Below are 25,132 nucleotides of genomic sequence, written 5' to 3' on the forward strand. Positions count from 1 at the left end.
TACAAACCAGACCCTGAAAATTAACATTCACAGAAAACCAACACACACAGATACTGTAATCGATAAATATTCCACACACCCTAACTCATATAAACAAGCAGCATTCCAATCCTTCTTAAACAGAGCATAGGAATTCCCAATTAGGTAATTCTGCTGACTATGAGACAGAAATGTTGTTGTTGTTGTTGTTGTAGTGCTCTTCAGTCCTGAGACTGGTTTGATGCAGCCCTCCATGCTATTCTATCCTGTGCAAGCTGCTTCATCTCCCAGTATGTACTGCAGCCTACATCCTTCTGAATCTGTTAAACATGTTGCACACAGCAACGGCTATGATGAACACAAAATAGATGCACTTTCACAACACATAACTAAAAGCAAAAGAACCAACATGGCTACCCCCCCCCTCCCCCCAGCATACATAGTATCTAACAACACCATAGACAAGCTATTCAAAAACACAGACATCAGGATCACTTTTGCACCAACAACTTAAGAAAGAAACTGGTCCATGACATCGTACAACCTACTGACAAACTGAATAAACCAGGACTTTATTAAATTATGTGTGGTCATTGCAACAAATACTATATTGGCCAAACACGAATAAACTTTAAAACACAATTTAAAGAACACATTGAGTGTTTCAGAATGGATACAGCTAATAAGTCAGCTATAGCAAAACACATAATGAAACAGGGCACATTGTTACAATAGTTAACAATTTCAAAGTACTACATACTTTGGAAAAGAGCCAGAGAATGCACATCTTGGAAGAAATGGAAATACTTATCCACGGCCTTAGAAGATAAATGAGATCCTAAATTAAACAACACAATTCAAAAATTCACACTTATTTACGAATTTCAATATAGTACTCTTAGAATAGTATGTACATTGTACATAACAGCAATGTTCCACATATTACAGACCACAAATGTATCTTTGTAATTCTGAAATAAACAGTATTTGTACTGTCACCTGTATTACAAAATTGTCACATTGCCTTATTTTATAATGTATTATGCCAACCAACATCAGTGATACAACAGCAAGACCTTCAGAAGACATTGCTACTGATGGATCGATACATCAATAGCCAAATTAAAACTAGCCTTGTTTTGACCACCAACTTGTTTTTCTGCACAACTGATTTGTTTTGTGTATCGTGCTTTAAAACACTGTTGGGAAGATTGTATGTGGTGAAGAAGTCCAAAAGAACCATGGAAATAACGATGCCTCAATATATCACAAGAAAACTGCCATGCCACAAGAACAAAGTGAGTGATCATTTTATAAATTTTTCATGTGAACGTACGACCAATACACGAAGTGACATCACCTCTTACTAGGTTATCCTCCTCTCTCTCCACAGTATGATCATACTAGTCATTTAAAGAATATTTAATACCTGTACAAACGTGTTAAATTTTTTGTAATGCCAATATAGCCTGATGACGAGGTAAAATCTTCGAAATATGTCCCTAATAATTTAGTTGCCTAAAATTTTGTGACTGGTACTGATATTTAAGGCACACAATCTTTGTTTCCCATTTATCACACTCTTCAGCCGAGCGGAGTGACAGAATGATTGAACAATAATTTAAAATATCCATCATTTTGATTTGCAGCTCCTTGTAGTGGCCGTGTTTGCAGTTAAAATTATTAGATGTGAGGTCCACCAGTTATGCAAAACACCATTTTTCTCAGTACCCAAACATGTTTTGGCACCACTGTGTCATCATCAGTGGGTTTTCGTTTTTATTTATTCTGCAATGTGAACATTTTTGTTAAATGATTATAAAATTATGTGCATTTTTAGTTCAAACAACAGACTGTTTTTTTGTGTAAATATCTTTACATTTCGTGTGCATGAATTTTCTGGATCACTTGTGTGTTAATTACTACAGGTAGCTTGTCACCTACAACCAAACGATGTTGATGAATTTTTTGCATGGAGTTAACCTATCTTCTACAATGCAATTCAGTTTTTCGCAATGTTTTCGCTCCTATATTCATTTTTACTTACATTTTCGTGTGCAAGTACTTCCATTCTCCGCATAATGCTGAGGTGTTGTGATGCACATGTAACTATAACAAGTATTTTTCACAAATAATGTAGTAAAACACTTTTCACTTCACCAGAACACAGTGTGATTGTGGTTTGTTATGTGTCCCAGCCCAGTCAGTGTTCATTTGTTCACCAGAGAGTTCGGTGCCAAATTTGAATTTTGTCTGCATTTTATATTTGTGTGTGTGTGTGTGTGTGTTTTCTGTGTGCTTCTTAGCTGTGTGTGTTGACTTTTATATGGTGTTCTTGTGTGCAAATTATGCGTCAGATAATTTTTCGTGTGTGTGTGTGTGTGTGTGTGTGTGTGTGTGTGTGTGTGTGTACATAGGACAAAGATGCAGAAACTTCAAAACTAGATATTCGGAACATCTCAGAGCTTTAAAAAGCAACAGCTCCCACAGCACGTTTGCTGACCACCTTGTAGCCAACACCACCAACCAACCACAATAGAAACAGACCTAAGAATACTAAAACCCAGCCACAGCCTATACAGCAAACTGACCATTGAGGAAAACTTCCATATACATAAGGCAATAGCAGAAGGAAAACAGGTCTTAAACAAATACACTACACACTGCAATGGCACACTATTTAACACATTAATGGAACTTTACAAATAAAAACAGCACAAACGGATAAAGCCCACACACACACACACACACACACACACACACACACACACACACACACAAAGATAAAATGCAAACAAAATTCAAATTTGGCACCGAACTCTCTGGTGAACAAATGAACACTGACTGGGCTGGGACACATAACAAACCACAATCACACTGTGTTCTGGTGAAGTGAAAAGTGTTTTACTACATTATTTGTGAAAAATACTTGTTATAGTTACATGTGCATCACAACACCTCAGCATTATGCGGAGAATGGAAGTACTTGCCACACGAAAATGTAAGCAAAAATGAATATAGGAGCGATAACATCGCAAAAAACTGAATTGCATTGTAGAAGATAGGTTAACACCAAGCAAAAAATTCATCAACATCGTTTGGTTGCGGATGACAAGCTACCTGTAGTAATTAACAAACAAGTGATCCAGAAAATTCATGCACACGTAATTGTAAAGGTATTTAAAAAAAAAAAAAAAAAGTGTTGTTTGAACTAAAAATGCACATAATTTTATAATCATTTAACAAAAATGTTCACATTGCAGAATAAATAAAAATGAAAAACCCACTGATGATGGCACAGTGGTGCTGAAACATGTTTGGGTACTGAGAAAAACGGCGTTTTGTATAATTGGCGGACCTCACATCCAACAATAATTTAAAAAGTGTGCTTCACACTCCTTAGCAATAAGCTTGGAAAGAATTTTTTGTGAAAAGCTGCTGTTTTTATCATTAATCATAGTCCTGTACTAGTCTTAAATGTAGAAATTTCAAGAACACAGCAGTATGAATGGAAATCAAAGAGCGCCTACTTGTGTTTGAAACTTTGCATATGTTCAGTTTCGGGGTTATTAACTTCAAACCAATCATTAAAGCTTTTCACAATCCAATGTAGCAACTTTAATAAGTTATAGTGCCCTGAAAAATAAAGACACATTTTTGTATAAATAATACAAATTTCTATTTAAAGTTGTAACTAGTGATGGCTATATCTTATGAGGACACTGTTCAAATGGATTAGATAATGCACAACAAAGCAAAAATCAAAAACAGAATGAAAGTAATTTCAAGGACATTGATCCAGTAAAACCATAATTCCTGACTTCAGAAGAAAAAAAGATGAAAACTTGGTATTTAATGATCTAACAATGAAGAGGTCACTTGAGATTGAGCATAAGCAGAGATGGGGACAGAAATTGACCATGTCCATTTCAAAAGAACCATCCTCACATTTTCCTTAAGGTATTCAAGCAAATCACCGAAAATTTAAATACGAATGACCAAACAGGGATCTGAAACATCATCCTCCTGTATGCGGGCCCAGTGTGTTAACCACTGCACCACGTGACTGTGATTTTAGAACACATGAAGGAATATGACACACTGCAATGACATTACAGAATTACAAAAACTCTCTCTGAATAGCCCGCACAGCATGCAATTTTCTTTCCCAATACACATCTTAAGTCAAAAATGAAGATGAAACTAGCAATACAAGACCACAGCAACAAACATACATAGGAACTCCAATAGAGCAGGCCAAATGCTGAAAATCTACTAAGCATCGAGGCCACAAATATGGCTCTGAGTGTTATTTCCAGAGAGCACAGGTACCTGAGCTGCAGCGCATCTCAACACGTAATGGAGTCCACGAGGTTTGGCAAGCTGGCACACACAAATATACCTAGAGCGCCTTGGAACAGGAGCTGTGGCATACTTACAAACACCAGGAACACTTGGTTGTCACGAGCAGTGGCATTTGCTAACAGATTTAGAGCAGTAAACGGCTTTAGAGCAGTAAAAGGCTTAATTAGGGCACCATATGTTGGCAAGTTCCATAATGTGTTCACTTAAACACCAACTGTAAGAGTAAAGCGTATATAATGCACCGAAGTAAGAACTCGGGACCTTTGCCTTTCGCGGGCACACAGTTTTAATCTGCCAGGAAGTTTCATATCAGCGCACACTCCGCTGCAGAGTGAAAATCTCATTCTGGAAACATGCCCCAGGCTGTGGCTAAGCCACGTCTCCGCTATATCCTTTCTTTCAGGAGTGCTAGTTCTGCAAGGTTCGCAGGAGAGCTTCTGTAAAGTTTGGAAGGTAGGAGACGAGATACTGGCAAAAGTAAAGCTGTGAGTACCGGGCGTGAGTCGTGCAAAGAAGCAAAGATGTTGAAAGACAGGTGAGGTATGAGCGGCAGCAACTTGAAATTAGTGGAGGTTGAGGCCTGGCGGATAACGAGAAGAGAGGATATACTGAAGGGCAAGTTCCCATCTCCGGTGTTCTGACAGGTTCTTCTCGTTACCCGCCAGGCCTCAACCTCCGCTAAGTTGTCTTTCAACAACATCTTTGCCTCTGTACTTCTGCCTCCACTGACATCTCTGCCGAAACTCTTTGCCTTTACAAATGTCTGCTTGTGTCTGTGTATGTGCGGTTGGATATGGGTGTGTGTGCGAGTGTATACCTGTCTTTTTTTCCCCCTAAGGTAAGTCTTTCCACTCCCGGGATTGGAATGACTCCTTACCCTCTCCCTTATAACCCACATCCTTTCGTCTTTCCCTCTCCTTCCCTCTTTCCTGATGAAGCAACCGTTCGTTGTGAAAGCTTGAATTTTGTGTGTATGTTTGTGTTTGTTTGTGTGTCTATCGACCTGCCAGCGCTTTCGTTTGGTAAGTCACATCATCTTTGTTTTTAGATATATTTTTCCCACGTGGAATGTTTCCTTCTATTATATCCATTCCAGACAGTGTAATACACGGAGAAAAAAATCCTTTCTGCTGATGACAAAAACATCACAGTCATTACTAATAAAACAGAACTCGTCAAAGAGAAGGAAAATTAAACCCTCGATTATATTTACAGTTGAAAGTATGTTATAAAGTATGGTAACATTGAACTTGGGGAAAAATACAGTACATACTTCAGCAGGAAGAGGAGAAAATGCTCTGCTGCATTAAGCACACATGATAAACCTATAGACTGTGTAACAAACATGAAGACACGAAGCTTTTAGGATGACCACTGTCAGTTAACACGGAATGAGTACACAAAGATACTGGCATATTATGCTCTCAGTTTCACGTTTCATGGATCATTACGACAAATCGTAACAATACAGAATGCGTTACTTTACATTCAAATCGCAGATTAATTTGTAAATACGGCTACATGCTGAATATTTATAAGGTTATGAAAATTCTTCTACGAAACAGGAGTTACGGAGTTCTTTCATACACTAAAATATTAGCTATTAAATTATTTTCTGGGTTGTTGTTGTTGTGGTCTTCAGTCCTGAGACTGGTTTGATGCAGCTCTCCATGCTACCCTATCCTGTGCAAGCTTCTTCATCTCCCAGTACTTACTGCAATCCACATCCTTCTGAATCTGCTTAGTGTATTCATCTCTTGGTCTCCCTCTACGATTTTTACACTCCACGCTGCCCTCCAATGCTACATTTGTGATCCGTTGATGCCTCAGAATATGTCCTACCAACCGGTCCCTTCTTCTAGTCAAGTTGTGCCACAAACTCCTCTTCTCCCCTATTCTATTCAATACTTCATCATTAGTTATGTGATCTACCCATCTAATCTTCAGCATTCTTCTGTAGCACCACATTTCGAAAGCTTCTATTCTTTTCTTGTCTAAACTATTTATCGTCCATGTTTCACTTCCATACATGGCTACACTCCATACAAATACTTTCAGAAACGACTTCCTGACACTTAAATCTATACTCGATGTTAACAAATTTCTCTTCTTCAGAAATGCTTTCCTAGCCATTGCCAGTCTACATTTTATATCCTATCTACTTCGACCATCATCAGTTATTTTGCTCCCCAAATAGCAAAACTCCTTTACTACTTAAAGTGCCTAATTTCCTAATCTAATTCCCTCAGCATCGCCCGACTTAATTCGACTACATTCCATTATCCTCGTTTTGCTTTTGTTGATGTTCATCTTCTTTCTGGGTATCAAAGGCATTAAACATGGACACAGTTTTCAAACTGCAGAAAAGGGTCACAAGAATAACTGAAAGTTGTAGAGTCCACTGTAAAGAATTATTTGAAATCAGTATCATTACTGTAGCAAGTGAGTGCATCTACCAACCTGTTGTGTGTATCAGGGAAAACATGTAGTCGGTATTTCACTAACAGTTCAACACAAAATCATGCAACAAGAGCTAGTTTGGACAAAAAACCCTAACATGCTTTCTCAGTGATTTCCTTACATTCTTGCTTGAGTGGTTGGGTGTACTGCTGGTGTTTATAATAAGTCTTTGGTGTAACAGCATGTGGAACAGTATGAAGAACTATCAATTTGCAGATTTAATGATCGAAAGAAAAATAATATATAAGACACTGGATACATGCATAACTGACAGATTCTGCAACTGATGAAAATTATGTACTTGATGTCGAAGGATCCCCCTTTAATCTGGTGTAATGATATTTTTGACTTGAAGATGGTTGCATGACAGAAATTGTTTGTTGACAAATAAATATGCACTACAGCAGCTTTTGGTTGTTTCATCACACCATTATTTAAAAACAAATTAAAAATTATGGATCAGACCTTGTACATTAATATTCATCTTCTGGATTTGCAGCTCTTGTGTTTTTTCCATGTTTTCAGTTAAAATTATTGGATATAGGTTCCGCATTTTATGTAAAACGCTGCTCTTTCTTGTCACGCAAACATGTTTTGGCAACTCTGTGTCATCATCATCAGTGTGCTTTGTTAATCAAAAAACTGTACACAGTGAACTGATGTTAGGTTGTAACTGATCTAACAAATATTAATTAATTTAGAGATCTGCTGCAGTTGTACTAATAGCTATTTAAACCACAACTGGTTTTGAGATTTTAAAATCTCATCTATCAAAATGAGGCCTAAAATCAGCTTTTATTTGTCTGTGTTCTAATCTCGATTTTACATTATACAGTTTTGCAGAACCCTCTGTATGGTGTCCTGTACTGATAGCTTGTCATCTGCAAACAAAACGATTTAAATAAGAATTATAACCGAGTTAACACATCCCTTGATTTTTAAAAATGTGATATTCATGCGGCAAAATGTTTTGTTGTGACAGAACCTTTTTCTTTCATGTTCTGAGAGCACTGCATTCACATACTAAATGTACTTTGTATAATTTTTGTTTCATAATCACCTTTCCACTTTGCTGTGTAAACAATGTCGTCGTGTGTCCCAACCCCATTGACATTCAACTGTTCCTGAATGGGTTTGGTGTCGAATTTCAATTTTGTTTACTTTTACTTTTCTTTTTCTGTGTGTGTGAGTGTTTATGTGGGGGGGGGGGGGGGGCAGGGGGGGGGGCTGCGGGGGGGTTATGTGTGTCTGTTCCTACTTTTAGCTGACAGGTGATGCTATGGAGGAAACAGGGCGGCTGGGGGGACGGGGGAGTGAAGCTCCTTTAGCTGTTTGTATTGCCTTTTCTGTAAAGTTCCTTTAGTGTGTTAAATAATGTGCCTTTACAGAGTGTAGTGTGTTCCTTTAAAACCTGTTTGTCTTCTGTACGTGAAAGTTTTCTTCTATTGTTACTTTGTGGTACAGGCTGAGGCTGGATTTCGTATTTTTAAATCTGTTGCTGTTGCAGTTGGGCAGTAATTATGGGCTATTAGGTGGTCAGCAAATGTGGTACGGCTACTGTTACTTTTTACGGATCTGAGTATCATGTTTTAAAATTTTTGCGAGTTTGTTCTACGTATACTGATTGGGAAGTGATGCATGTGAGTTCTGATCTGTTGAATTTATCTGTGGGTGTTTTCTGTGTTCCGAGTTCTTCTGTGTTGTGTTGTCTGTCCTGTACCCTACTTGAAGTCCTTCTTTCTAACTAACTCAATATGTTGCCTATTCTGTGGACAATTCTGTTATTGTAGATGGGTGTGTGCCATTTTGTTTTGTGTGTGTGTGGTGTTGCACTGTTGTGTCTTGCATGAGGTCACTGTTGTGTCTTGCATGTGGTCACTGTTTGTGTGTTGTGTGTGGTGCATTCGATCCTTTTCTATTTACAGATCTGTTTGTTTGATTTGTGGGCCGCACGCATGTGCATATGTTCAGTCCTTTTCTGTTTATAAAATTTATTGGTTTAATTTCTTTATCATATGGGTGTTGTAACCACTTTCCCCTGCTATTTGTTTTATTGTGTTTAGCTCCTACACAATGAAATGAACAATTTACACCAAAAAATTCATTATCATAATAGAAACAGAAACAGGTAACACACTAAATTTTCTGGATGTCACCACATGAAAACCAAAGAATACCCATGGCTTCATGATATCCAGGGTACCGACAACCAGACGTACCACCAATCACAATCTACAGAACCATCCGGTGGCACACAAGTTTCACATTCATGCTCCACAGATTGAACAGAACATCCATAAGCAAACAGAAGCGGAACACAGTAAGATAAATACCAGTGGAAAATGATTACAAGAGCCACATGACAGAGAAATTAAACCAACATATTCGTAAATGGAAAAGGAATCTATGAACACACACACACACACACACACAAAACCTTACACAGCACAGAAAAACACAGCGCACAAACAATGACCACACCTAAAAACACAACAGTGCAACAACACACATACAAAACAAAATGGCACATACTCACTCACAAAAACAAAACTGTCCAGGCAATATGCAACATATCTAAGAAACAGGGACTTCAAATTATTTAGAAATAAAGGAGACAATTCATCAAAAGGCAGTAGTGCTGTGTCATCGATAGGTACATAAACAAAAGGTATGGAGCTTGGCTAGCTTCTGGATGCACTTCCTTTCTTTAGATGTGGGCATAACATTGACACACACACACACACACACACACACACACACACACACACCCTGCCACAGGGATCATACCCCTGTGAAAGACCCACATGCAAGACCTGCCCAATCCACATTCCCAGCACCACCTACTCCAGTCTCATCACAGACTCATCCTACCCCATTAGAGGCTGGGCCATCTGTGAAAGCAGCCATGTTATATACCAGCTCTGCTGCAATCACTGCACAGTGTTTTACACTGCTATGACAACCAACCAGCTGTCAACTGCAATGAATGGCCACGATCAAACTGTTGCCAAAAACAAGGTGGAACATCCAGTGGCACAACACGCACGATTCCAATGGCTGCTTCGCAACCCGTGCCATTTGGACCCTCCCCACCACCACAAGCTTCCCTGAGCTGTGCAGATGGGAACTATCCTTACAGCACATCCTTCACTGCCCCATAACCTTCCTGGCCTAAACCTAATGTAACTCGCTGCCCACCCACCCCCCATCCAATATAGTGTGTATCTGTGTGAGTGTATCTCCTGCCCCAGCAACCCCATCTAATTTGTGTCCGCACATCAGCTAGTTGTGTGCTGTTATCTCATGACATAGACTATGAAATCATGTGTCCATTCATTTGCCACTTCACCCAAGCCACAGACAGCTCCCCACTCTCCCATGAGCTGCCCCCCAACCCCCTCCCTGCCTCCCACCATTCCTCACCACACCTCACCCCAGTACACTCAGTATAGGCCAGTAAAGAGCTGGCTGTCGACTGAGCACAATGTAGGCAAACGTGTGTGTGTGTGGGGGGGGGGGGGGGGGGGGGGGGGGGGAGGTCAGGCGCAGGCACGCGTGTGTGTGTTCCTACAGCCAGAAAAAGGAAGTGCATTCCCAAAGCTAGTCAAGCTCCATACCTTTCATTTGTGTGCCTATCGAAGATGCAGTGTTTCTGCCTTTCGGTGAGTCATCTCCTTTATTCCCAAATGTTTCATAATTTTCAAACAGAACTTTCTGTACAGTAATAAAGAGGGACTCCAAATAGGATGAAGGACAGACAACACAACACAGAAAAAACTCAGAACACAGGAGAGACCAACAGATAAATTCAACAGATCAGGAATATATAGACTCACGTGCATCACTTGCCAATCACTATACATAGGACAAACATGCAGGAATTTTAAAACAAGATACTTAGAACACCTCAAAATAGTTAAAAATTAAGAGCATCCATAGCACATTTGCTGACAATCTAATAGCTCATAATCACCACCCAACTACAATAGCAACAGATTTAAAAATACTGAAATCTAGCCATCGCCTATTCCACGAACTAACAATTGAAGAAAACTTCCACATACATAGGGGAACAGCAGAAGGCAAACAAGTTTTAAATGAATACGCTACACTTTGTAAAGGCGAATTATTTAACACGTTAAAGGAACTTTACAGAAAAGGCATACAAACAGCTAAAGGAACTAACACTGACGGGGTTAGAACACACAACAACATCATTTACACAGCATTTTGCAAAGTGAAAAGGTGTTTCTGAAACTAAAATTATACGAAGTACATTTAACGTGTGCTCTCAGAATGTGAAAAAAAAAAAAAAAGGACCTGTCACAACAAAACGTGAGTAATAACATATACATATGCAAAACATTTTGTCACACCAAAATCACATTTTTTTAAAATCAAGGGATGTATTAACTCACTGTTAAAATTGACATTTACATCATCTGGAATGAGATAATGAGCTACCAATGCGGGACACCATACAGATGATCCTGCAAAACTGTATAATGTAAAATCAAGGTAGAACAAAAATGAACCAAAACTGTCTTTAGGCCTCATTTTGTTAGACCAGTCACAACCTAAAATATGTTCACTTCTTACAGTTTTTCAATAAACAAAACTCACTGATGATGCCACAGACGTGTCGAAACATCTCTGGGTAACAAGAAAAATATGTTTTGCATAAAAGGCGGAATCTATATTCAATAATTTGTACATTAATGGGCTGACTGGGTATAATAAGCTGCAGAGCCTCTCAAAACTAGTAACTGCAGCAGCAAACAGTAAGAATCCAATGATATATTGTAACAAAGGAACTACGAGCTAGATGTATGATGTTTCAAATGCTTCTATACATAAACATGACAGTTTCATAAAAATTAAGATTTATGGTATGTGTTAAGCTAATGATCCTTGTAATACTAACGTGTGTGAAAATTGCTCTGAGTTTTGATAAATATCATTGCCTATTGTAACTGCTACTTGCAACACTGACAGCCAAAGTCTTCATATTGATGACTCCAAAAAAAAAATAAATAAATAAATAAATAAATAAATAAATTTGCCCAGTCTCAGACAACTGCCTCTGTGTCAGTAAAACACCTGATGAAAGCAGTTGGTTGGTTGGTTTTTGGGGGAGGAGACCAGACAGCGAGGTCATCGGTCTCATCGGATTAGGGGCGGATGGGGAAGGAAGTCGGCCGTGCCCTTTGAAGGAACCATCCCGGCATTTGCCTGGAGCGATTTAGGGAAATCACGGAAAACCTAAATCAGGATGGCCGGACGCGGGATTGAACCGTCGTCCTCCCGAATGCGAGTCCAGTGTGCTAACCACTGCGCCACCTCGCTCGGTGATGAAAGCAGTAATATATGTGATGAACACAGGTTAAACTAGGGCAGAGGTCACAGTACCTCTTAAATAATGTGTTCTTCACCACTGAAGTTACTTAGAGAACTTAGAGTAATGGTCAGTTAAAAAAGTGACAACTAAAACTTCTCTGTGCCACTGTCATATATGTTCACAGAAAACCATACACTCAACATTTATAGTATGTAATACAAATGTCTTACCATCTTCCTGAGCTCTACATCCCATTCATCATGAATAGGTACTGATAGCTTTTCCAGACAGAGCAAAAGGCACCATGGCCGTAGTCCTAAAGTCCTTTGCAGGTACGTGTGGTGTATGCAATGATACATTTTGATAGACCGAATAAACAATGAAAAAATACTTTCTATCTCACCCAACTAAATTTTTCTATGTGTATATATATAAACATAAAAGCATTGTATGTCAATATAATAGAGGGAAACATTCCACATGGGAAAAATATATCTAAAAACAAAGATGATGTGACTTACCGAACGAAAGCGCCGGCACGTCGATAGACACACAAACAAACACAAACACACACACAAAATTCAAGCTTTCGCAATAAACTGTTGCCTCATCAGGAAAGAGGGAAGGAGAGGGAAAGACGAAAGGATGTGGGTTTTAAGGGAGAGTGTAAGGAGTCATTCCAATCCCGGGAGCGGAAAGACTTACCTTAGGGGGAAAAAAGGACGGGTATACACTTGCACGCACACACACATCCATCCGCACATACACAGACACAAGCAGACATATTTAAAGACAAAGAGTTTGGGCAGAGATGTCAGTCGAGGCAGAAGTGAAGAGGCAAAGATGATGTTGAATGACAGGTGAGGTATGAGTGGCAGCAACTTGAAATTAGAGGAGATTGAGGCCTGGTGGGTAACGGGAAGAGAGGATATATTGAAGAGCAAGTTCCCATCTCCGGAGTTCGGATAGGTTGGTGTTGGTGGGAAGTATCCAGATAACCCGGTCGGTGTAACACTGTGCCAAGATGTGCTGGCCGTGCACCAAGGCATGTTTAGCCACAGGGTGATCCTCATTACCAACAAACACTGTCTGCCTGTGTCCATTCATGCGAATGGACAGTTTGTTGCTGGTCATTCCCACATAGAATGCATCACAGTGTAGGCAGGTCAGTTGGTAAATCACGTGGGTGCTTTCACATGTGGCTCTGCCTTTGATCGTGTACACCTTCCGGGTTACAGGACTGGAGTAGGTGGTGGTGGGAGGGTGCATGGGACAGGTTTTACACCGGGGGCGGTTACAAGGATAGGAGCCAGAGGGTAGGGAAGGTGGTTTGGGGATTTCACAGGGATGAACTAACAGGTTACAAAGGTTAGGTGGACGGCGGAAAGACACTCTTGGTGGAGTGGGGAGGATTTCATGAAGGATGGATCTCATTTCAGTGCAGGATTTGAGGAAGTCGTATCCCTGCTGGAGAGCCACATTCAGAGTCTGGTCCAGTCCCGGAAAGTATCCTGTCACAAGTGGGGCACTTTTGTGGTTCTTCTGTGGGGGATTCTGGGTTCGAGGGAATGAGGAAGTGGCTCTGGTTATTTGCTTCTGTCCCAGGTCGGGAGGGTAGTTGCGAGATGCAAAAGCTGTTGTCAGGTTGTTGGTGTAATGGTTCAGGGATTCCGGACTGGAGCAGATTCATTTGCCACGAAGACCTAGGCTGTAGGGAAGGGACCGTTTGATGTGGAATGGGTGGCAGCTGTCATAATGCAGGTACTGTTGCTTATTGGTGGGTTTGATGTGGACGGACGTGTGAAGCTGGCCATTGGACAGGTGGAGGTCAACGTCAAGGAAAGTGGCATGGGATTTGGAGTAGGACCAGGTGAATCTGATGGAACAATTGTTAGCCTCATTTTCATAATCTTAACCACTCCTTTTAATATATTACACGCAGTTTTTTCGAAATTTTCCCGAATTTCTCCGTCCTTTAACGTGTTTTGGCGGCAACACAACCACCTAACCTTTGTGCACATCGTTATCTACCAACCCAAGTCCAACATAGCCCAGCTGTAACCAACACCTTCTCACCTTTTTTCACACCAGATCTCCAGTTACTTTCCAGTCCACCTTTATCTCTCCCCATATATTTTTATTTTCATTTTCATTTCACCTCATGTTACACTTTCCACCATCTAATACCATGTCACCCTCACAACACCCCCACAACGACCCCATTAAGTTTTATTTACATTCCCTCCGCAAACATGCCTTCGCCCTAGCCAGATTACGCTCCCATATTCTATTTTCTCAGGCTTGTCTGACATTTGGCATTACCCCCCAAAGGCCTCACACTTAAAGTTCCCATCTCTGGCTGCAACCCTTCTTTCCATCAGTCCCTATACCAGTTCCAAACTGAACAATCCATTGCCCTCACCCACCTAATCCTTCACCTACACATCAACTCAGCCAATGAACACACCCGTCAACTCCTATCCTTAATAAAAGTCCTTAATCTTTCCTCTCCCACATCCACACCGGCTGTTCAGAGCATCCTCCTACAGGCCAACCGTAAATTAGAACAGCATGCCACCCTCCACCTCAAAAAACTATCCAATCTCCTGGTTTCCCACCTCCGGAAAGGCAACTCACTCACCCTTCACAACCTTTCCAGCAAACCTCAACCTCCTCTCACTGCACACCAACCCAGTCTCTCCCATCTACTCAATCTTCCACTTCCAGCTCCACTCCCTCCAAAACCTCAAAATTCCAATCAACACAACCTGGAACCACAACACCCTAATTCAGTAGTTAACCTTTCCTCCAAACCTCTCTCCCAATCCGAAACCTCTGTCCTATCCAAAGGCCTCACCTTCAGCCCCACTCCCAGATTCAACCAAACAGCCCTCGTCAAAGATTTACTGTCCTACACTCGTACTCTCTGCTGGAAATATCACTTTGCCATGAAGAAAAATGATCCTAATCCGACTCCTAATGATCCAACTCCCCAAGACATCATCCAAATTGAACCCTGCCTGGAACAGTTCCGTCCTCCGTCGCAGCGGGACCCACTTCCTCTTCCTCAAAATCACCCTCTCCAAACCTTCCAGGAATTTCTGACTTCCAGCCTTGCATCTCAATCCTTCTTAAAAAAAACCTTGATCCTACTCCCAACATCACCACTGCTGAAGCCCAGGCTATCCGTGATCTGAAGGCTGACCGATCCATCGTCATTCTTCCGGCGGACAAGGGTTCCACGACCGTGGTACTTGATCGTCGGGAGTATGTGGCCGGGGGACTGCGTTAGCTTTCACACAACACCACATACAAAGTTTGCCAAGGTAACCCCATTCCCGATGTCCAGGCGGAGCTTCAAGGAATCCTCAGAACCTTAGGCCCCCTGCAAAACCTTTCACCTGACTCCATCAACCTCCTGACCCCACCGACACACCGCACCCCTACCTTCTACCTCCTTCCTAAAATCCACAAACCCAATCATCCCGGCCGCCCCACTGTAGCTGGTTACCAAGCCCCCACAGAACGGATTTCTGCCTACGTAGATCAACACCTTCAACCCATTACATGCAGTCTCCCATCCTTCATCAAAGACACCAACCATTTTCTCAAACGCCTGGAATCCTTACCCAATCTGTTACCCCCGGAAACCATTCTTGTAACCATTGATGCCACTTCCTTATACACAAATATTCCGCACGTCCAGGGCCTCGCTGCGATGGAGCACTTCCTTTCACGCCAATCACCTGCCACCCTACCTAAAACCTATTTCCTCATCACCTTAGCCAGCTTCATCATGAACCACAACTTCTTCACTTTTGAAGGCCAGACATACCAACAATTAAAGGGAACAGCCATGGATACCAGGATGGCCCCCTCGTACGCCAACCTATTCATGGGTCGCTTAGAGGAAGCCTTCTTGGTTACCCAGGCCTGCCAACCCAAAGTTTGGTACAGATTTATTGATGACATCTTCATGATCTGGACTCACAGTGAAGAAGAACTCCAGAATTTCCTCTCCAACCTCAACTCCTTTGGTTCCATCAGATTCACCTGGTCCTACTCCAAATCCCATGCCACTTTCCTTGACGTTGACCTCCACCTGTCCAATGGCCAACTTCACACGTCCGTCCACATCAAACCCACTAACAAGCAACAGTACCTGCATTATGACAGCTGCCACCCATTCCACATCAAACGGTCCCTTCCCTACAGCCTAGGTCTTCGTGGCAAACGAATCTGCTCCAGTCCGGAATCCCTGAACCATTACACCAACAACCTGACAACAGCTTTTGCATCTCGTAACTACCCTCCCGACCTGGTACAGAAGCAAATAACCAGAGCCACTTCCTCATTCCCTCGAACCCAGAATCCCCCACAGAAGAACCACAAAAGTGCCCCACTTGTGACAGGATACTTTCCGGGACTGGACCATACTCTGAATGTGGCTCTCCAGCAGGGATACGACTTCCTCAAATCCTGCCCTGAAATGAGATCCATCCTTCATGAAATCCTCCCCACTCCACCAAGAGTGTCTTTCCGCCGTCCACCTAACCTTTGTAACCTGTTAGTTCATCCCTGTGAAATCCCCAAACCACCTTCCCTACCCTCTGGCTCCTATCCTTGTAACCGCCCCCGGTGTAAAACCTGTCCCATGCACCCTCCCACCACCACCTACTCCAGTCCTGTAACCCGGAAGGTGTACACGATCAAAGGCAGAGCCACATGTGAAAGCACCCACGTGATTTACCAACTGACCTGCCTACACTGTGATGCATTCTATGTGGGAATGACCAGCAACAAACTGTCCATTCACATGAATGGACACAGGCAGACAGTGTTTGTTGGTAATGAGGATCACCCTGTGGCTAAACATGCCTTGGTGCACGGCCAGCACATCTTGGCACAGTGTTACACCGACCGGGTTATCTGGATACTTCCCACCAACACCAACCTATCCGAACTCCGGAGATGGGAACTTGCTCTTCAATATATCCTCTCTTCCCGTTACCCACCAGGCCTCAATCTCCGCTAATTTCAAGTTGCCGCCACTCATACCTCACCTGTCATTCAACATCATCTTTGCCTCTTCACTTCCGCCTCGACTGACATCTCTGCCCAAACTCTTTGTCTTTAAATATGTCTGCTTGTGTCTGTGTATGTGCGAATGGATGTGTGTGTGCGTGCAAGTGTATACCCGTCCTTTTTTCCCCCTAAGGTAAGTCTTTCCGCTCCTGGGATTGGAATGACTCCTTACACTCTCCCTTAAAACCCACATCCTTTCGTCTTTCGCTCTCCTTCCCTCTTTCCTGATGAGGCAACAGTTTGTTGCAAAAGCTTGAATTTTGTGTGTGTGTTTGTGTTTGTTTGTGTGTCTATCGACCTGCCAGCGCTTTCGTTCGGTAAGTCACATCATCTTTGTTTTTAGATATAAAGCATTGTATGTTACGTACAAGACAAATGAGATAGTGCATTTGACAAGATCCTGGCCTCAGATTTGAGAAGATGGAGGATCACGCTATGTCCAGCCATCCTATACAGATTTTCATACATATCCCAAATCCCTTTAGGCAAATGTTGGGATGGTAGATGTAGATGTACATGGGCATGACCAGTTACAAGCTGTCCGCATGAATGGCCATCACCAAACTGGCCAACAGACTACTGGACCATTTAGTTGCTGAACATGCCAACCAATATGGTGTGCTTGAATTCAACAAATGCTTCAGAGCCCACATTATCTGGATTATTCCCACCATCACCAGCTTCTGAACTGTAGAGGTGGAAACTCTCTCTCTGTAACATATCCCTCGTCCCCATAACCACCCTGGCCTCAGTGTTTGCTAGCCCCTGTCATCCACCTGTCCCTACCCCCTTCCCTGCTCTCACTTCAACCTCACACACACACACACACACACACACACACACACACATGCTAACCAAGAGAGAGAGAGAGAGAGAGAGAGAGAGAGAACTTTGTTCGATAGCTTATAATATCCAACAGCCTACTCTGACTGTGCTTGTCTACTACCCAATGTCTTCTTTGTGTGCAGAGTAACAGTTATCTTAATGTCATATTGTTGTTATTTCATCCCGGGTTTTCCATATATAAATTATGTTTTCCCTCATATTGAGCAGCAAATCCTACATTACTGTAAAATGCTCCATGGATGAATAAATTACTATACTACACTGCACGCAGCATCATTGGCCTCTAATGAAAAATGACATGGAAATTTGCCTCTGAATTTTGGAAATGTGAAAAATCAACATGATGAAAAATAATGGAAAAAGGTGTAAAAGAAGTATTGGACACACTTTCAGCCGATGGAACATGGACCTGCACACTTCTGTCATCAAATAAAAGAGCTATTCACAGCAAGTGAGTACGCATGGTAAAACAATATGCATCAGAAAATCGAACACATCAAAGTTATCTTAAAACCAAGTAAAAAAAAAATCTAATAGTGCAGGAAACGCCAGATTATTATGAACTTCACGTGAATCATTAGTTCAAATGGATCTGAGCACTATGGGACTTAACATCTGAGGTCATCAGGCCCTTAGAACTTAGAACAGCTTAAACCTAACTAACCTAAGGACATCACACACCTCCATGCCCGAGGCAGATTTCCAACCTGTGACTGTAGCGATCGCACAGTTCCAGACTGAAGTGCCTAGAACCGCTCGGCCACAACGGCCGGCGTGAATCATTAGTACAAATCAGAAAGAAAAATAGTACTCTGAACAACATAATCCTGTAAAATTTTGAAAAGACTGTCGTCAAACTGAAACATGTACAGATCCTGTACTTTTAGTGAAAGTAAAGAACATAAACAGTAAAGACAAGACAGTTGTGGAGTTACATACCACTCCAGAGGAGCAATGTGTATCCCTACATACTTTTACCAACAAATGACACTTATGAACGGAAACCATGAAACAAATTATCTGAGGGGACAGCACAACTATTGTCGGATTTATTGTTTTATTTGCATGTGGAGAACCAAATGGAGAGAAGGCATATGTTTTCAAAATGGAATAGCCATTGCAGTAGCTTCATCAGAAGAATTACTTGCATGGCCGCAAATATGAGCACCTTGCCTTGCCGACCTACACTGGAGTAGTGCGACGTTCTCAGAGAATGTATAGATATATTGCTGGCAATGTTTATGTGGGGAATTCAACCAGATGAACTGTTAATGAACTGTCATTCTGAATCATTCACTCTTTGTATAAACCTGCATGTAGGGATTTCGAGCTGGACATTCTGATTTGACATTTGATGTTATCTGAAGTACACTGTATATACTGTGTACAATATAAGGATTGTATAATAGGTGTTTGCATGTTTATTCAAGAAAAGTAGTACGTGCAGTGTTGTATTTTCTGCCAGCAAGCAAAAAGAAATGAGGAAATTAAATTCTTCACTCTGCATCCAAGGCAATGGTCAAAGAAAGTAAGAAATCAAGAACAACAATAATAAATCTGCACGAGGTAATTCACAGCTAACACTACCGAAACACTACAGAGTGTACTAAAATCACTGCTAAGTGAGATGCAGAAACAACTGAGTGTTGTGAGACGCAGACCTCGAGCTATGCTGCATATCAGTCGGTCACCACAGCCAGGGGTGGATCCATCAACACACATTAGCCTAGACCTTGGTCAGCACTGCAAAAATTGTACTGGCATAACACTACAGAGTGTACTAAAATCACTGCTAAGTGAGATGCAGAAACAACTGAGTGTTGTGAGACGCAGACCTCGAGCTATGCTGCATATCAGTCGGTCACCACAGCCAGGGGTGGATCCATCAACACACATTAGCCTAGACCTTGGTCAGCACTGCAAAAATTGTACTGGCATAACAATGACTAACTTAAAGGAATCTCTGTATACAATAAATTGCTAGAGCACATGTGTATATGTTTATGGTTCAATTCCCAAAGATAGGAATTTAATTAAAACAAAATTGATTTTAAGGAAAAAATTTCGAAGTAGAGAAAATGGGTATTTACAGACGAGTACATCTTTCAGCTAGCCTATAATATTTTTAATAAATTTTTATACAACAAGGAATGGTTATTATTATTATGTAACAATCTCAGAAACATTAATTTAAAAATTAATATACTGGCCTCCCTACAGCACATTCCCATTAACTTATATATATATATATATATATACACACACACACACACACACACACACACACACACACACACACACAATTTGTATTGATAATCAAAGCCAATCTTTGAGATTTGCAAATTGAAAGTGACTTACATTGTTACAATAGGCACAACTATTGGGTCCTCTACAGATAATGAGCAATTGACTCTCACTCAGAAGCCACGTGTGTCAAAAAGAAACCGACTTCACAATGTGTTGCCTGTGTAACTCCTATATAAAGTCTCAGGAAGAGGAAATTTGACATATTTTATCATTTTACGTGGTTCCCACAAATGCTAATGACTTACGAAAAACCAAACTAAATGATTACACGTAGGCCTTACTAATAGTATGTGTTCTGTTTAATGGCGCGTAATCACATAATGAAGATTCTCTTTTCTTTTACCTGTTCCAGATACAACTGTACATGCAGCCTCTCAGTGAAGTGATTCGGATAAAGGAAGATTGTTGTGGTGGTCTTCTGTCCTGAGACTGGTTTGATGCAGATCTCCATGCTGCTCTATCCTGTGCAAGCTTCTTCATCTCCCAGTAACTACTGCAACCTACATCATTCTGAATCTGCTTAGTGTATTCATCTCTTGGACACCCTCTACTATTTTTACCCTCCACGCTGCCCTCCAATACTAAATTGGTGATCCCTTGATGCCTCACAACATGTCCTACCAACAGATCTCTTATTCTAGTCAAGTTTTGCCACAAACTCCTCTTCTCCCCAATTCTATTCAATACCTCCTCATTAGTTATGTGGTCTACCCACCTAATCTTCAGCATTCTTCTGTAGCACCACATTTCAAAAGCTTCTGTTCTCTTCTTGTCTAAACAATTTATCGTTCATGTTTCACTTTCATGCATGGCTACACTCCATACAAATACTTTCAGAAACGACTTCCTGACACTTAAATCTATACTCGATGTTAACAAATTTCTCTTCTTCAGAAACGCTTTCCTTGCCATTACCAGTCTACATTTTATATCCTCTCTACTTCGACCATCATCAGTTATTTTGCTCCCCAAGTAGCAAAACTCCTTTACTACTTTAAGTGTCTCATTTCCTAATCTAATCCCAGAGCATCACCCATCTTAATTCGACTACATTCCAGTATCCTCATTTTGCTTTTGTTGATGTATATCTTATATCCTCATTTCAAGACACTGTTCATTCCGTTCAACTGCTCTTCCAAGTCCTTTGCTGTCTCTGACAGAATTACAATGTCATCGCCGAACCTCAAAATTTTTATTTCTTCTCCATGGATTTTGATACCTACTCCCAAGTTTTCTTTTGTTTCCTTTATTGCTTGCTCAATATACAGATTGAATAACATCGGGGAGAGGCTACAACCCTGTCTCACTCCCTTCCCAACCTCTGCTTCCATTTCATGCCCACTGACTCGTATGACTGCCATCTGGTTTCTGTACAAATTGTAAATAGCCTTTCGCTCCCTGTATTTTACCCCTGCTACCTTTAGAATTTGAAAAAGAGTATTCCAGTTAACATTGTCAAAAGCTTTCTCTAAGTCAACAAGTGCCAGAAACGTAGGTTTGCCTTTCCTTAATCTATCTCGTAAGATAAGTCGTAGGGTCCGTATTGCCTCACGTGTTCCAATATTTCTACGGAATCCAAACCGATCTTCCCTGAGGTTGGCTTTACCAGTTTTTCCATTCGTCTGTAAAGAATACGCTTTAGTATTTTGCAGCTGTGACTTACTAAACTGATAGTTCAGTAATTTTCACATGTGTCAACACCTGCCTTCTTCGGGATTGGAATTATTATATTCTTTTTGAAGTCTGGGGGTATTTCGCCTGTCCCATACATCTTGCTCACCAGATGGTAGAATTTTGTAAGGGCTGGCTCTCCCAAGGCTATCAGTAGTTCTAATTGAATGTTGTCTACTCCCGGGGCCTTGTTTCGACTTAAGTCTTTCAGTGCTGTGTCAAACTTTTCACACGGTATCATATCTCCCATTTCATCTTCAACTACATCCTCTTCCATTTCCATAATATTGTCATCAAGAACATCGCCCTTGTATCGACCCTCTATATATTCCTTCCACCTTTCTGCTTTCTCTTCTTTGCTTAGAACTGGGTTTCCATCTGAGCTCTTGATATTCATACAAGTGGTTCTCTATTATCCAAAGGTCTCTCTAATTTTCCTGTAGGCAGTATCTACCTTACCCCTAGTTATATACATCTCTACATCCTTACATTTGTCCTCTAGCCATCCCTGCTTAGCCAATTTGCACTTCCTGTCGATATCATTTTTGAGACGTTTGTATTCCCTTTTGCCTGCTTTATTTACTGCATTTTTATATTTTCTCCTTTCATCAATTAAATTCAATATTTCTTCTGTTACCCAAGGATTTCTACTAGCCCTCATCTTTTTACCTAATTGATCCTCTGCTGCCTTCACTACTTCATCCCTCAGAGCTACCCATTCTTCTTCTATTGTATTTCTTTCCCCCATTTCTGTTAATTGTTCCCTTATGCTCTCCCTGAAACTCTGTACAACCTCTGGTTTAGTCAGCTTATCCAGGACCCATCTCCTTAAATTCCCACCTTTTTGCAGTTTCTTCAGTTTTAATCTACAGTTCATAACCAACAGATTGTGGTCAGAGTCCACATCTGCCCCTGGAATGTCTTACAATTTAAAACCCGGTTCCTAAATCTCTGCCTTACCATTATATAATCTATCTGATACCTTCTAGTATCTCCAGGCTTCTTCCATGTATACAAACTTCTTTAATGATTCTTGAACCAAGTATTAGCTATGATTAAGTTATGCTCTGAGCAAAATTCTACTTGGTGGCATCCTCTTTCATTTCTTACCCCCAATCCATATTCACCTACTATGTTTCCTTCTCTCCCTTTTCCTACTATCGAATTCCAGTCACCCATGACTATTAAATTTTCGTTTCCCTTCACTATCTGAATAATTTCTTTTATTTCATCATACATTTTATCAATTTCTTCGTCATCTGCACAGCTAGTTCGCATATAAACTTGTACTACTGTAGTAGGCGTGAGCTTCGTGTTTTTACAAGTAAAGGGATATTTGGGGAGTGGGAGATCGAGCGCACACACGTAAGTGTACCTGTGTGTGTGTCTGTGTGTGTGTGTGTGTGTGTAAGGTGAAGGACATACATGCAGTCACAACACTGCCACAATATAACTGAGTATGCATTCATAGTCTCTAAGTTAGACATGTCACCTATATGAAATACATATTCGTTTATTGCTACAGGGAAATAAAATACAATGTGATGTACTGCATGTTAAGACTTTCAACTGGAATTTCGGAGAAATGGTATTCAAACACCAGCCAAGCTATATAGATTCATGTTTTATGCATTCATCCTAAGTCGCTCAATGACAATTTTGAGACAGATTCTATTAAGGCGTTAAAATTAAGAAAAAGGGAAATTACTGTATACAAAACCATTTTGCGTTGTTGCTACTTACTTTTTGTTCCAACCAGCATAATGAATGTAATAGCGCACTTGTTTATCTTTTATTTCCGATTCAAGGCATTTAGCTTCGTATATCAGAGGCCCATGAAAACATAAAACTTTCTCACCTATAACATAAAACGTAAATTTATCAAATGAAAGGCTAGCTAAACGAGAGGAAATATATTACGTAAAAATGACACCTCGATGAAAACCAGTCTTAAGTAAACAATGTTTACGTGCAAACCTTTCTGAAACTTTGCCTTTACAGGAGAACCTTTCACATTCGCCATTTCTGCATTTAAATTCACACTTATAACCTGGAAAATATAATTGCTATTTATTGGATATTTCTATTTGTCTTGCCAATTAAGAAATGTATGCGCGGAAATAGCACCGCAGATTGAAATATTTAGCAAATGATTAGCATCAACGATCACAATAGAAAAATATTTAGCCCTCACACTAGCCACAATCCTCTAGCCAACGATGCCAACCAGTACAACAAAACATTAATAACATCTCTGGTTATGTTTATCAACGAAACACGGTGGCTTGGAAACTCTTTGTAATAAAAGAAGTGTAGCAATGCGCTGCTTGCAGAAAGTTGGCGAAATGTGATAAAATTGATGGTGCAACTTATGCTTCAGTACAGGAGAGCACTTACTGGTGTTTTATGAAGATAATCTGCTTTAAATATAATGGCTGACCTCATGAGTTTATCTGCAGAACAGACTGAAAAGATACTGCAATTCCAGGTATGCTGAACAACACAACACGTTGGTTATGGTATTTGTATAATTTAGCAGACTCATTATGTATGTACCTCCAACCGAAAATATGAATCCATTTCTAAGTTGGAACGACAGGATGATGTACTTTTTCCCATATCTGTGACATACGTATTCATAACAAAGTGAACACAGCAGTTAACGACGGTATCAGGAAATGGTTTTCAAACAGATAATCACAGCTACAGGTTGTGAATGTGCAAGGTGTTTTTTCATATCAGTTTATTACTTACAGTCAAAGTTACACATTGTTTGTTAACATATAGACCCGATTTTAACATGATGATAACTGTTTACTTGCGATATTACTAGTATTCCAAGAACTGTGGTATGTCAGTAACATACACCATAACGCTCACTGGTTTCATAAATACCCACACGAACAAGAAACTGAAAACAGTGTATTCTTTCGTACACTTTCATGTGTCATCAGAAATTTTCTTTAGATGTCTTTCATGTTTTCTAAGATTAATAGGAAAATAAATACTATTCAACTGTACATTGTTTACTGATAGGGAAAATTATAAACAGAGCTCTACACTAATAACTTTCTTGCTTCT

General features: G+C 40.6%; 2 protein-coding genes across 2 annotated transcripts in view; one reads left to right on the plus strand and one right to left on the minus strand.

The window, feature by feature from the left end:
* The window catches only part of LOC126260899 (mortality factor 4-like protein 1), a 138,140-nt gene extending 113,873 nt beyond the window's left edge, over window positions 1-24,267 (minus strand). The window contains exons 1-3 of the mRNA XM_049958352.1: window positions 24,248-24,267; window positions 24,029-24,101; window positions 23,795-23,909 (exon numbers count right to left, since the gene is read on the minus strand). Coding sequence (XP_049814309.1) covers window positions 23,795-23,909; window positions 24,029-24,074 — 161 coding nt within the window. The 5' untranslated portion in view covers window positions 24,075-24,101; window positions 24,248-24,267. The remainder of the gene's footprint in view (window positions 1-23,794; window positions 23,910-24,028; window positions 24,102-24,247) is intronic.
* Window positions 24,268-24,467: 200 nt separating this feature from the next.
* Window positions 24,468-25,132, plus strand: part of LOC126260900 (FAS-associated factor 2) — a 118,966-nt gene continuing 118,301 nt past the window's right edge. The window contains exon 1 of the mRNA XM_049958354.1: window positions 24,468-24,539. Coding sequence (XP_049814311.1) covers window positions 24,483-24,539 — 57 coding nt within the window. The 5' untranslated portion in view covers window positions 24,468-24,482. The remainder of the gene's footprint in view (window positions 24,540-25,132) is intronic.

Source organism: Schistocerca nitens, chromosome 5 (genome assembly GCF_023898315.1).
Source record: "Schistocerca nitens isolate TAMUIC-IGC-003100 chromosome 5, iqSchNite1.1, whole genome shotgun sequence".
Lineage (NCBI taxonomy): Eukaryota > Metazoa > Arthropoda > Insecta > Orthoptera > Acrididae > Schistocerca > Schistocerca nitens.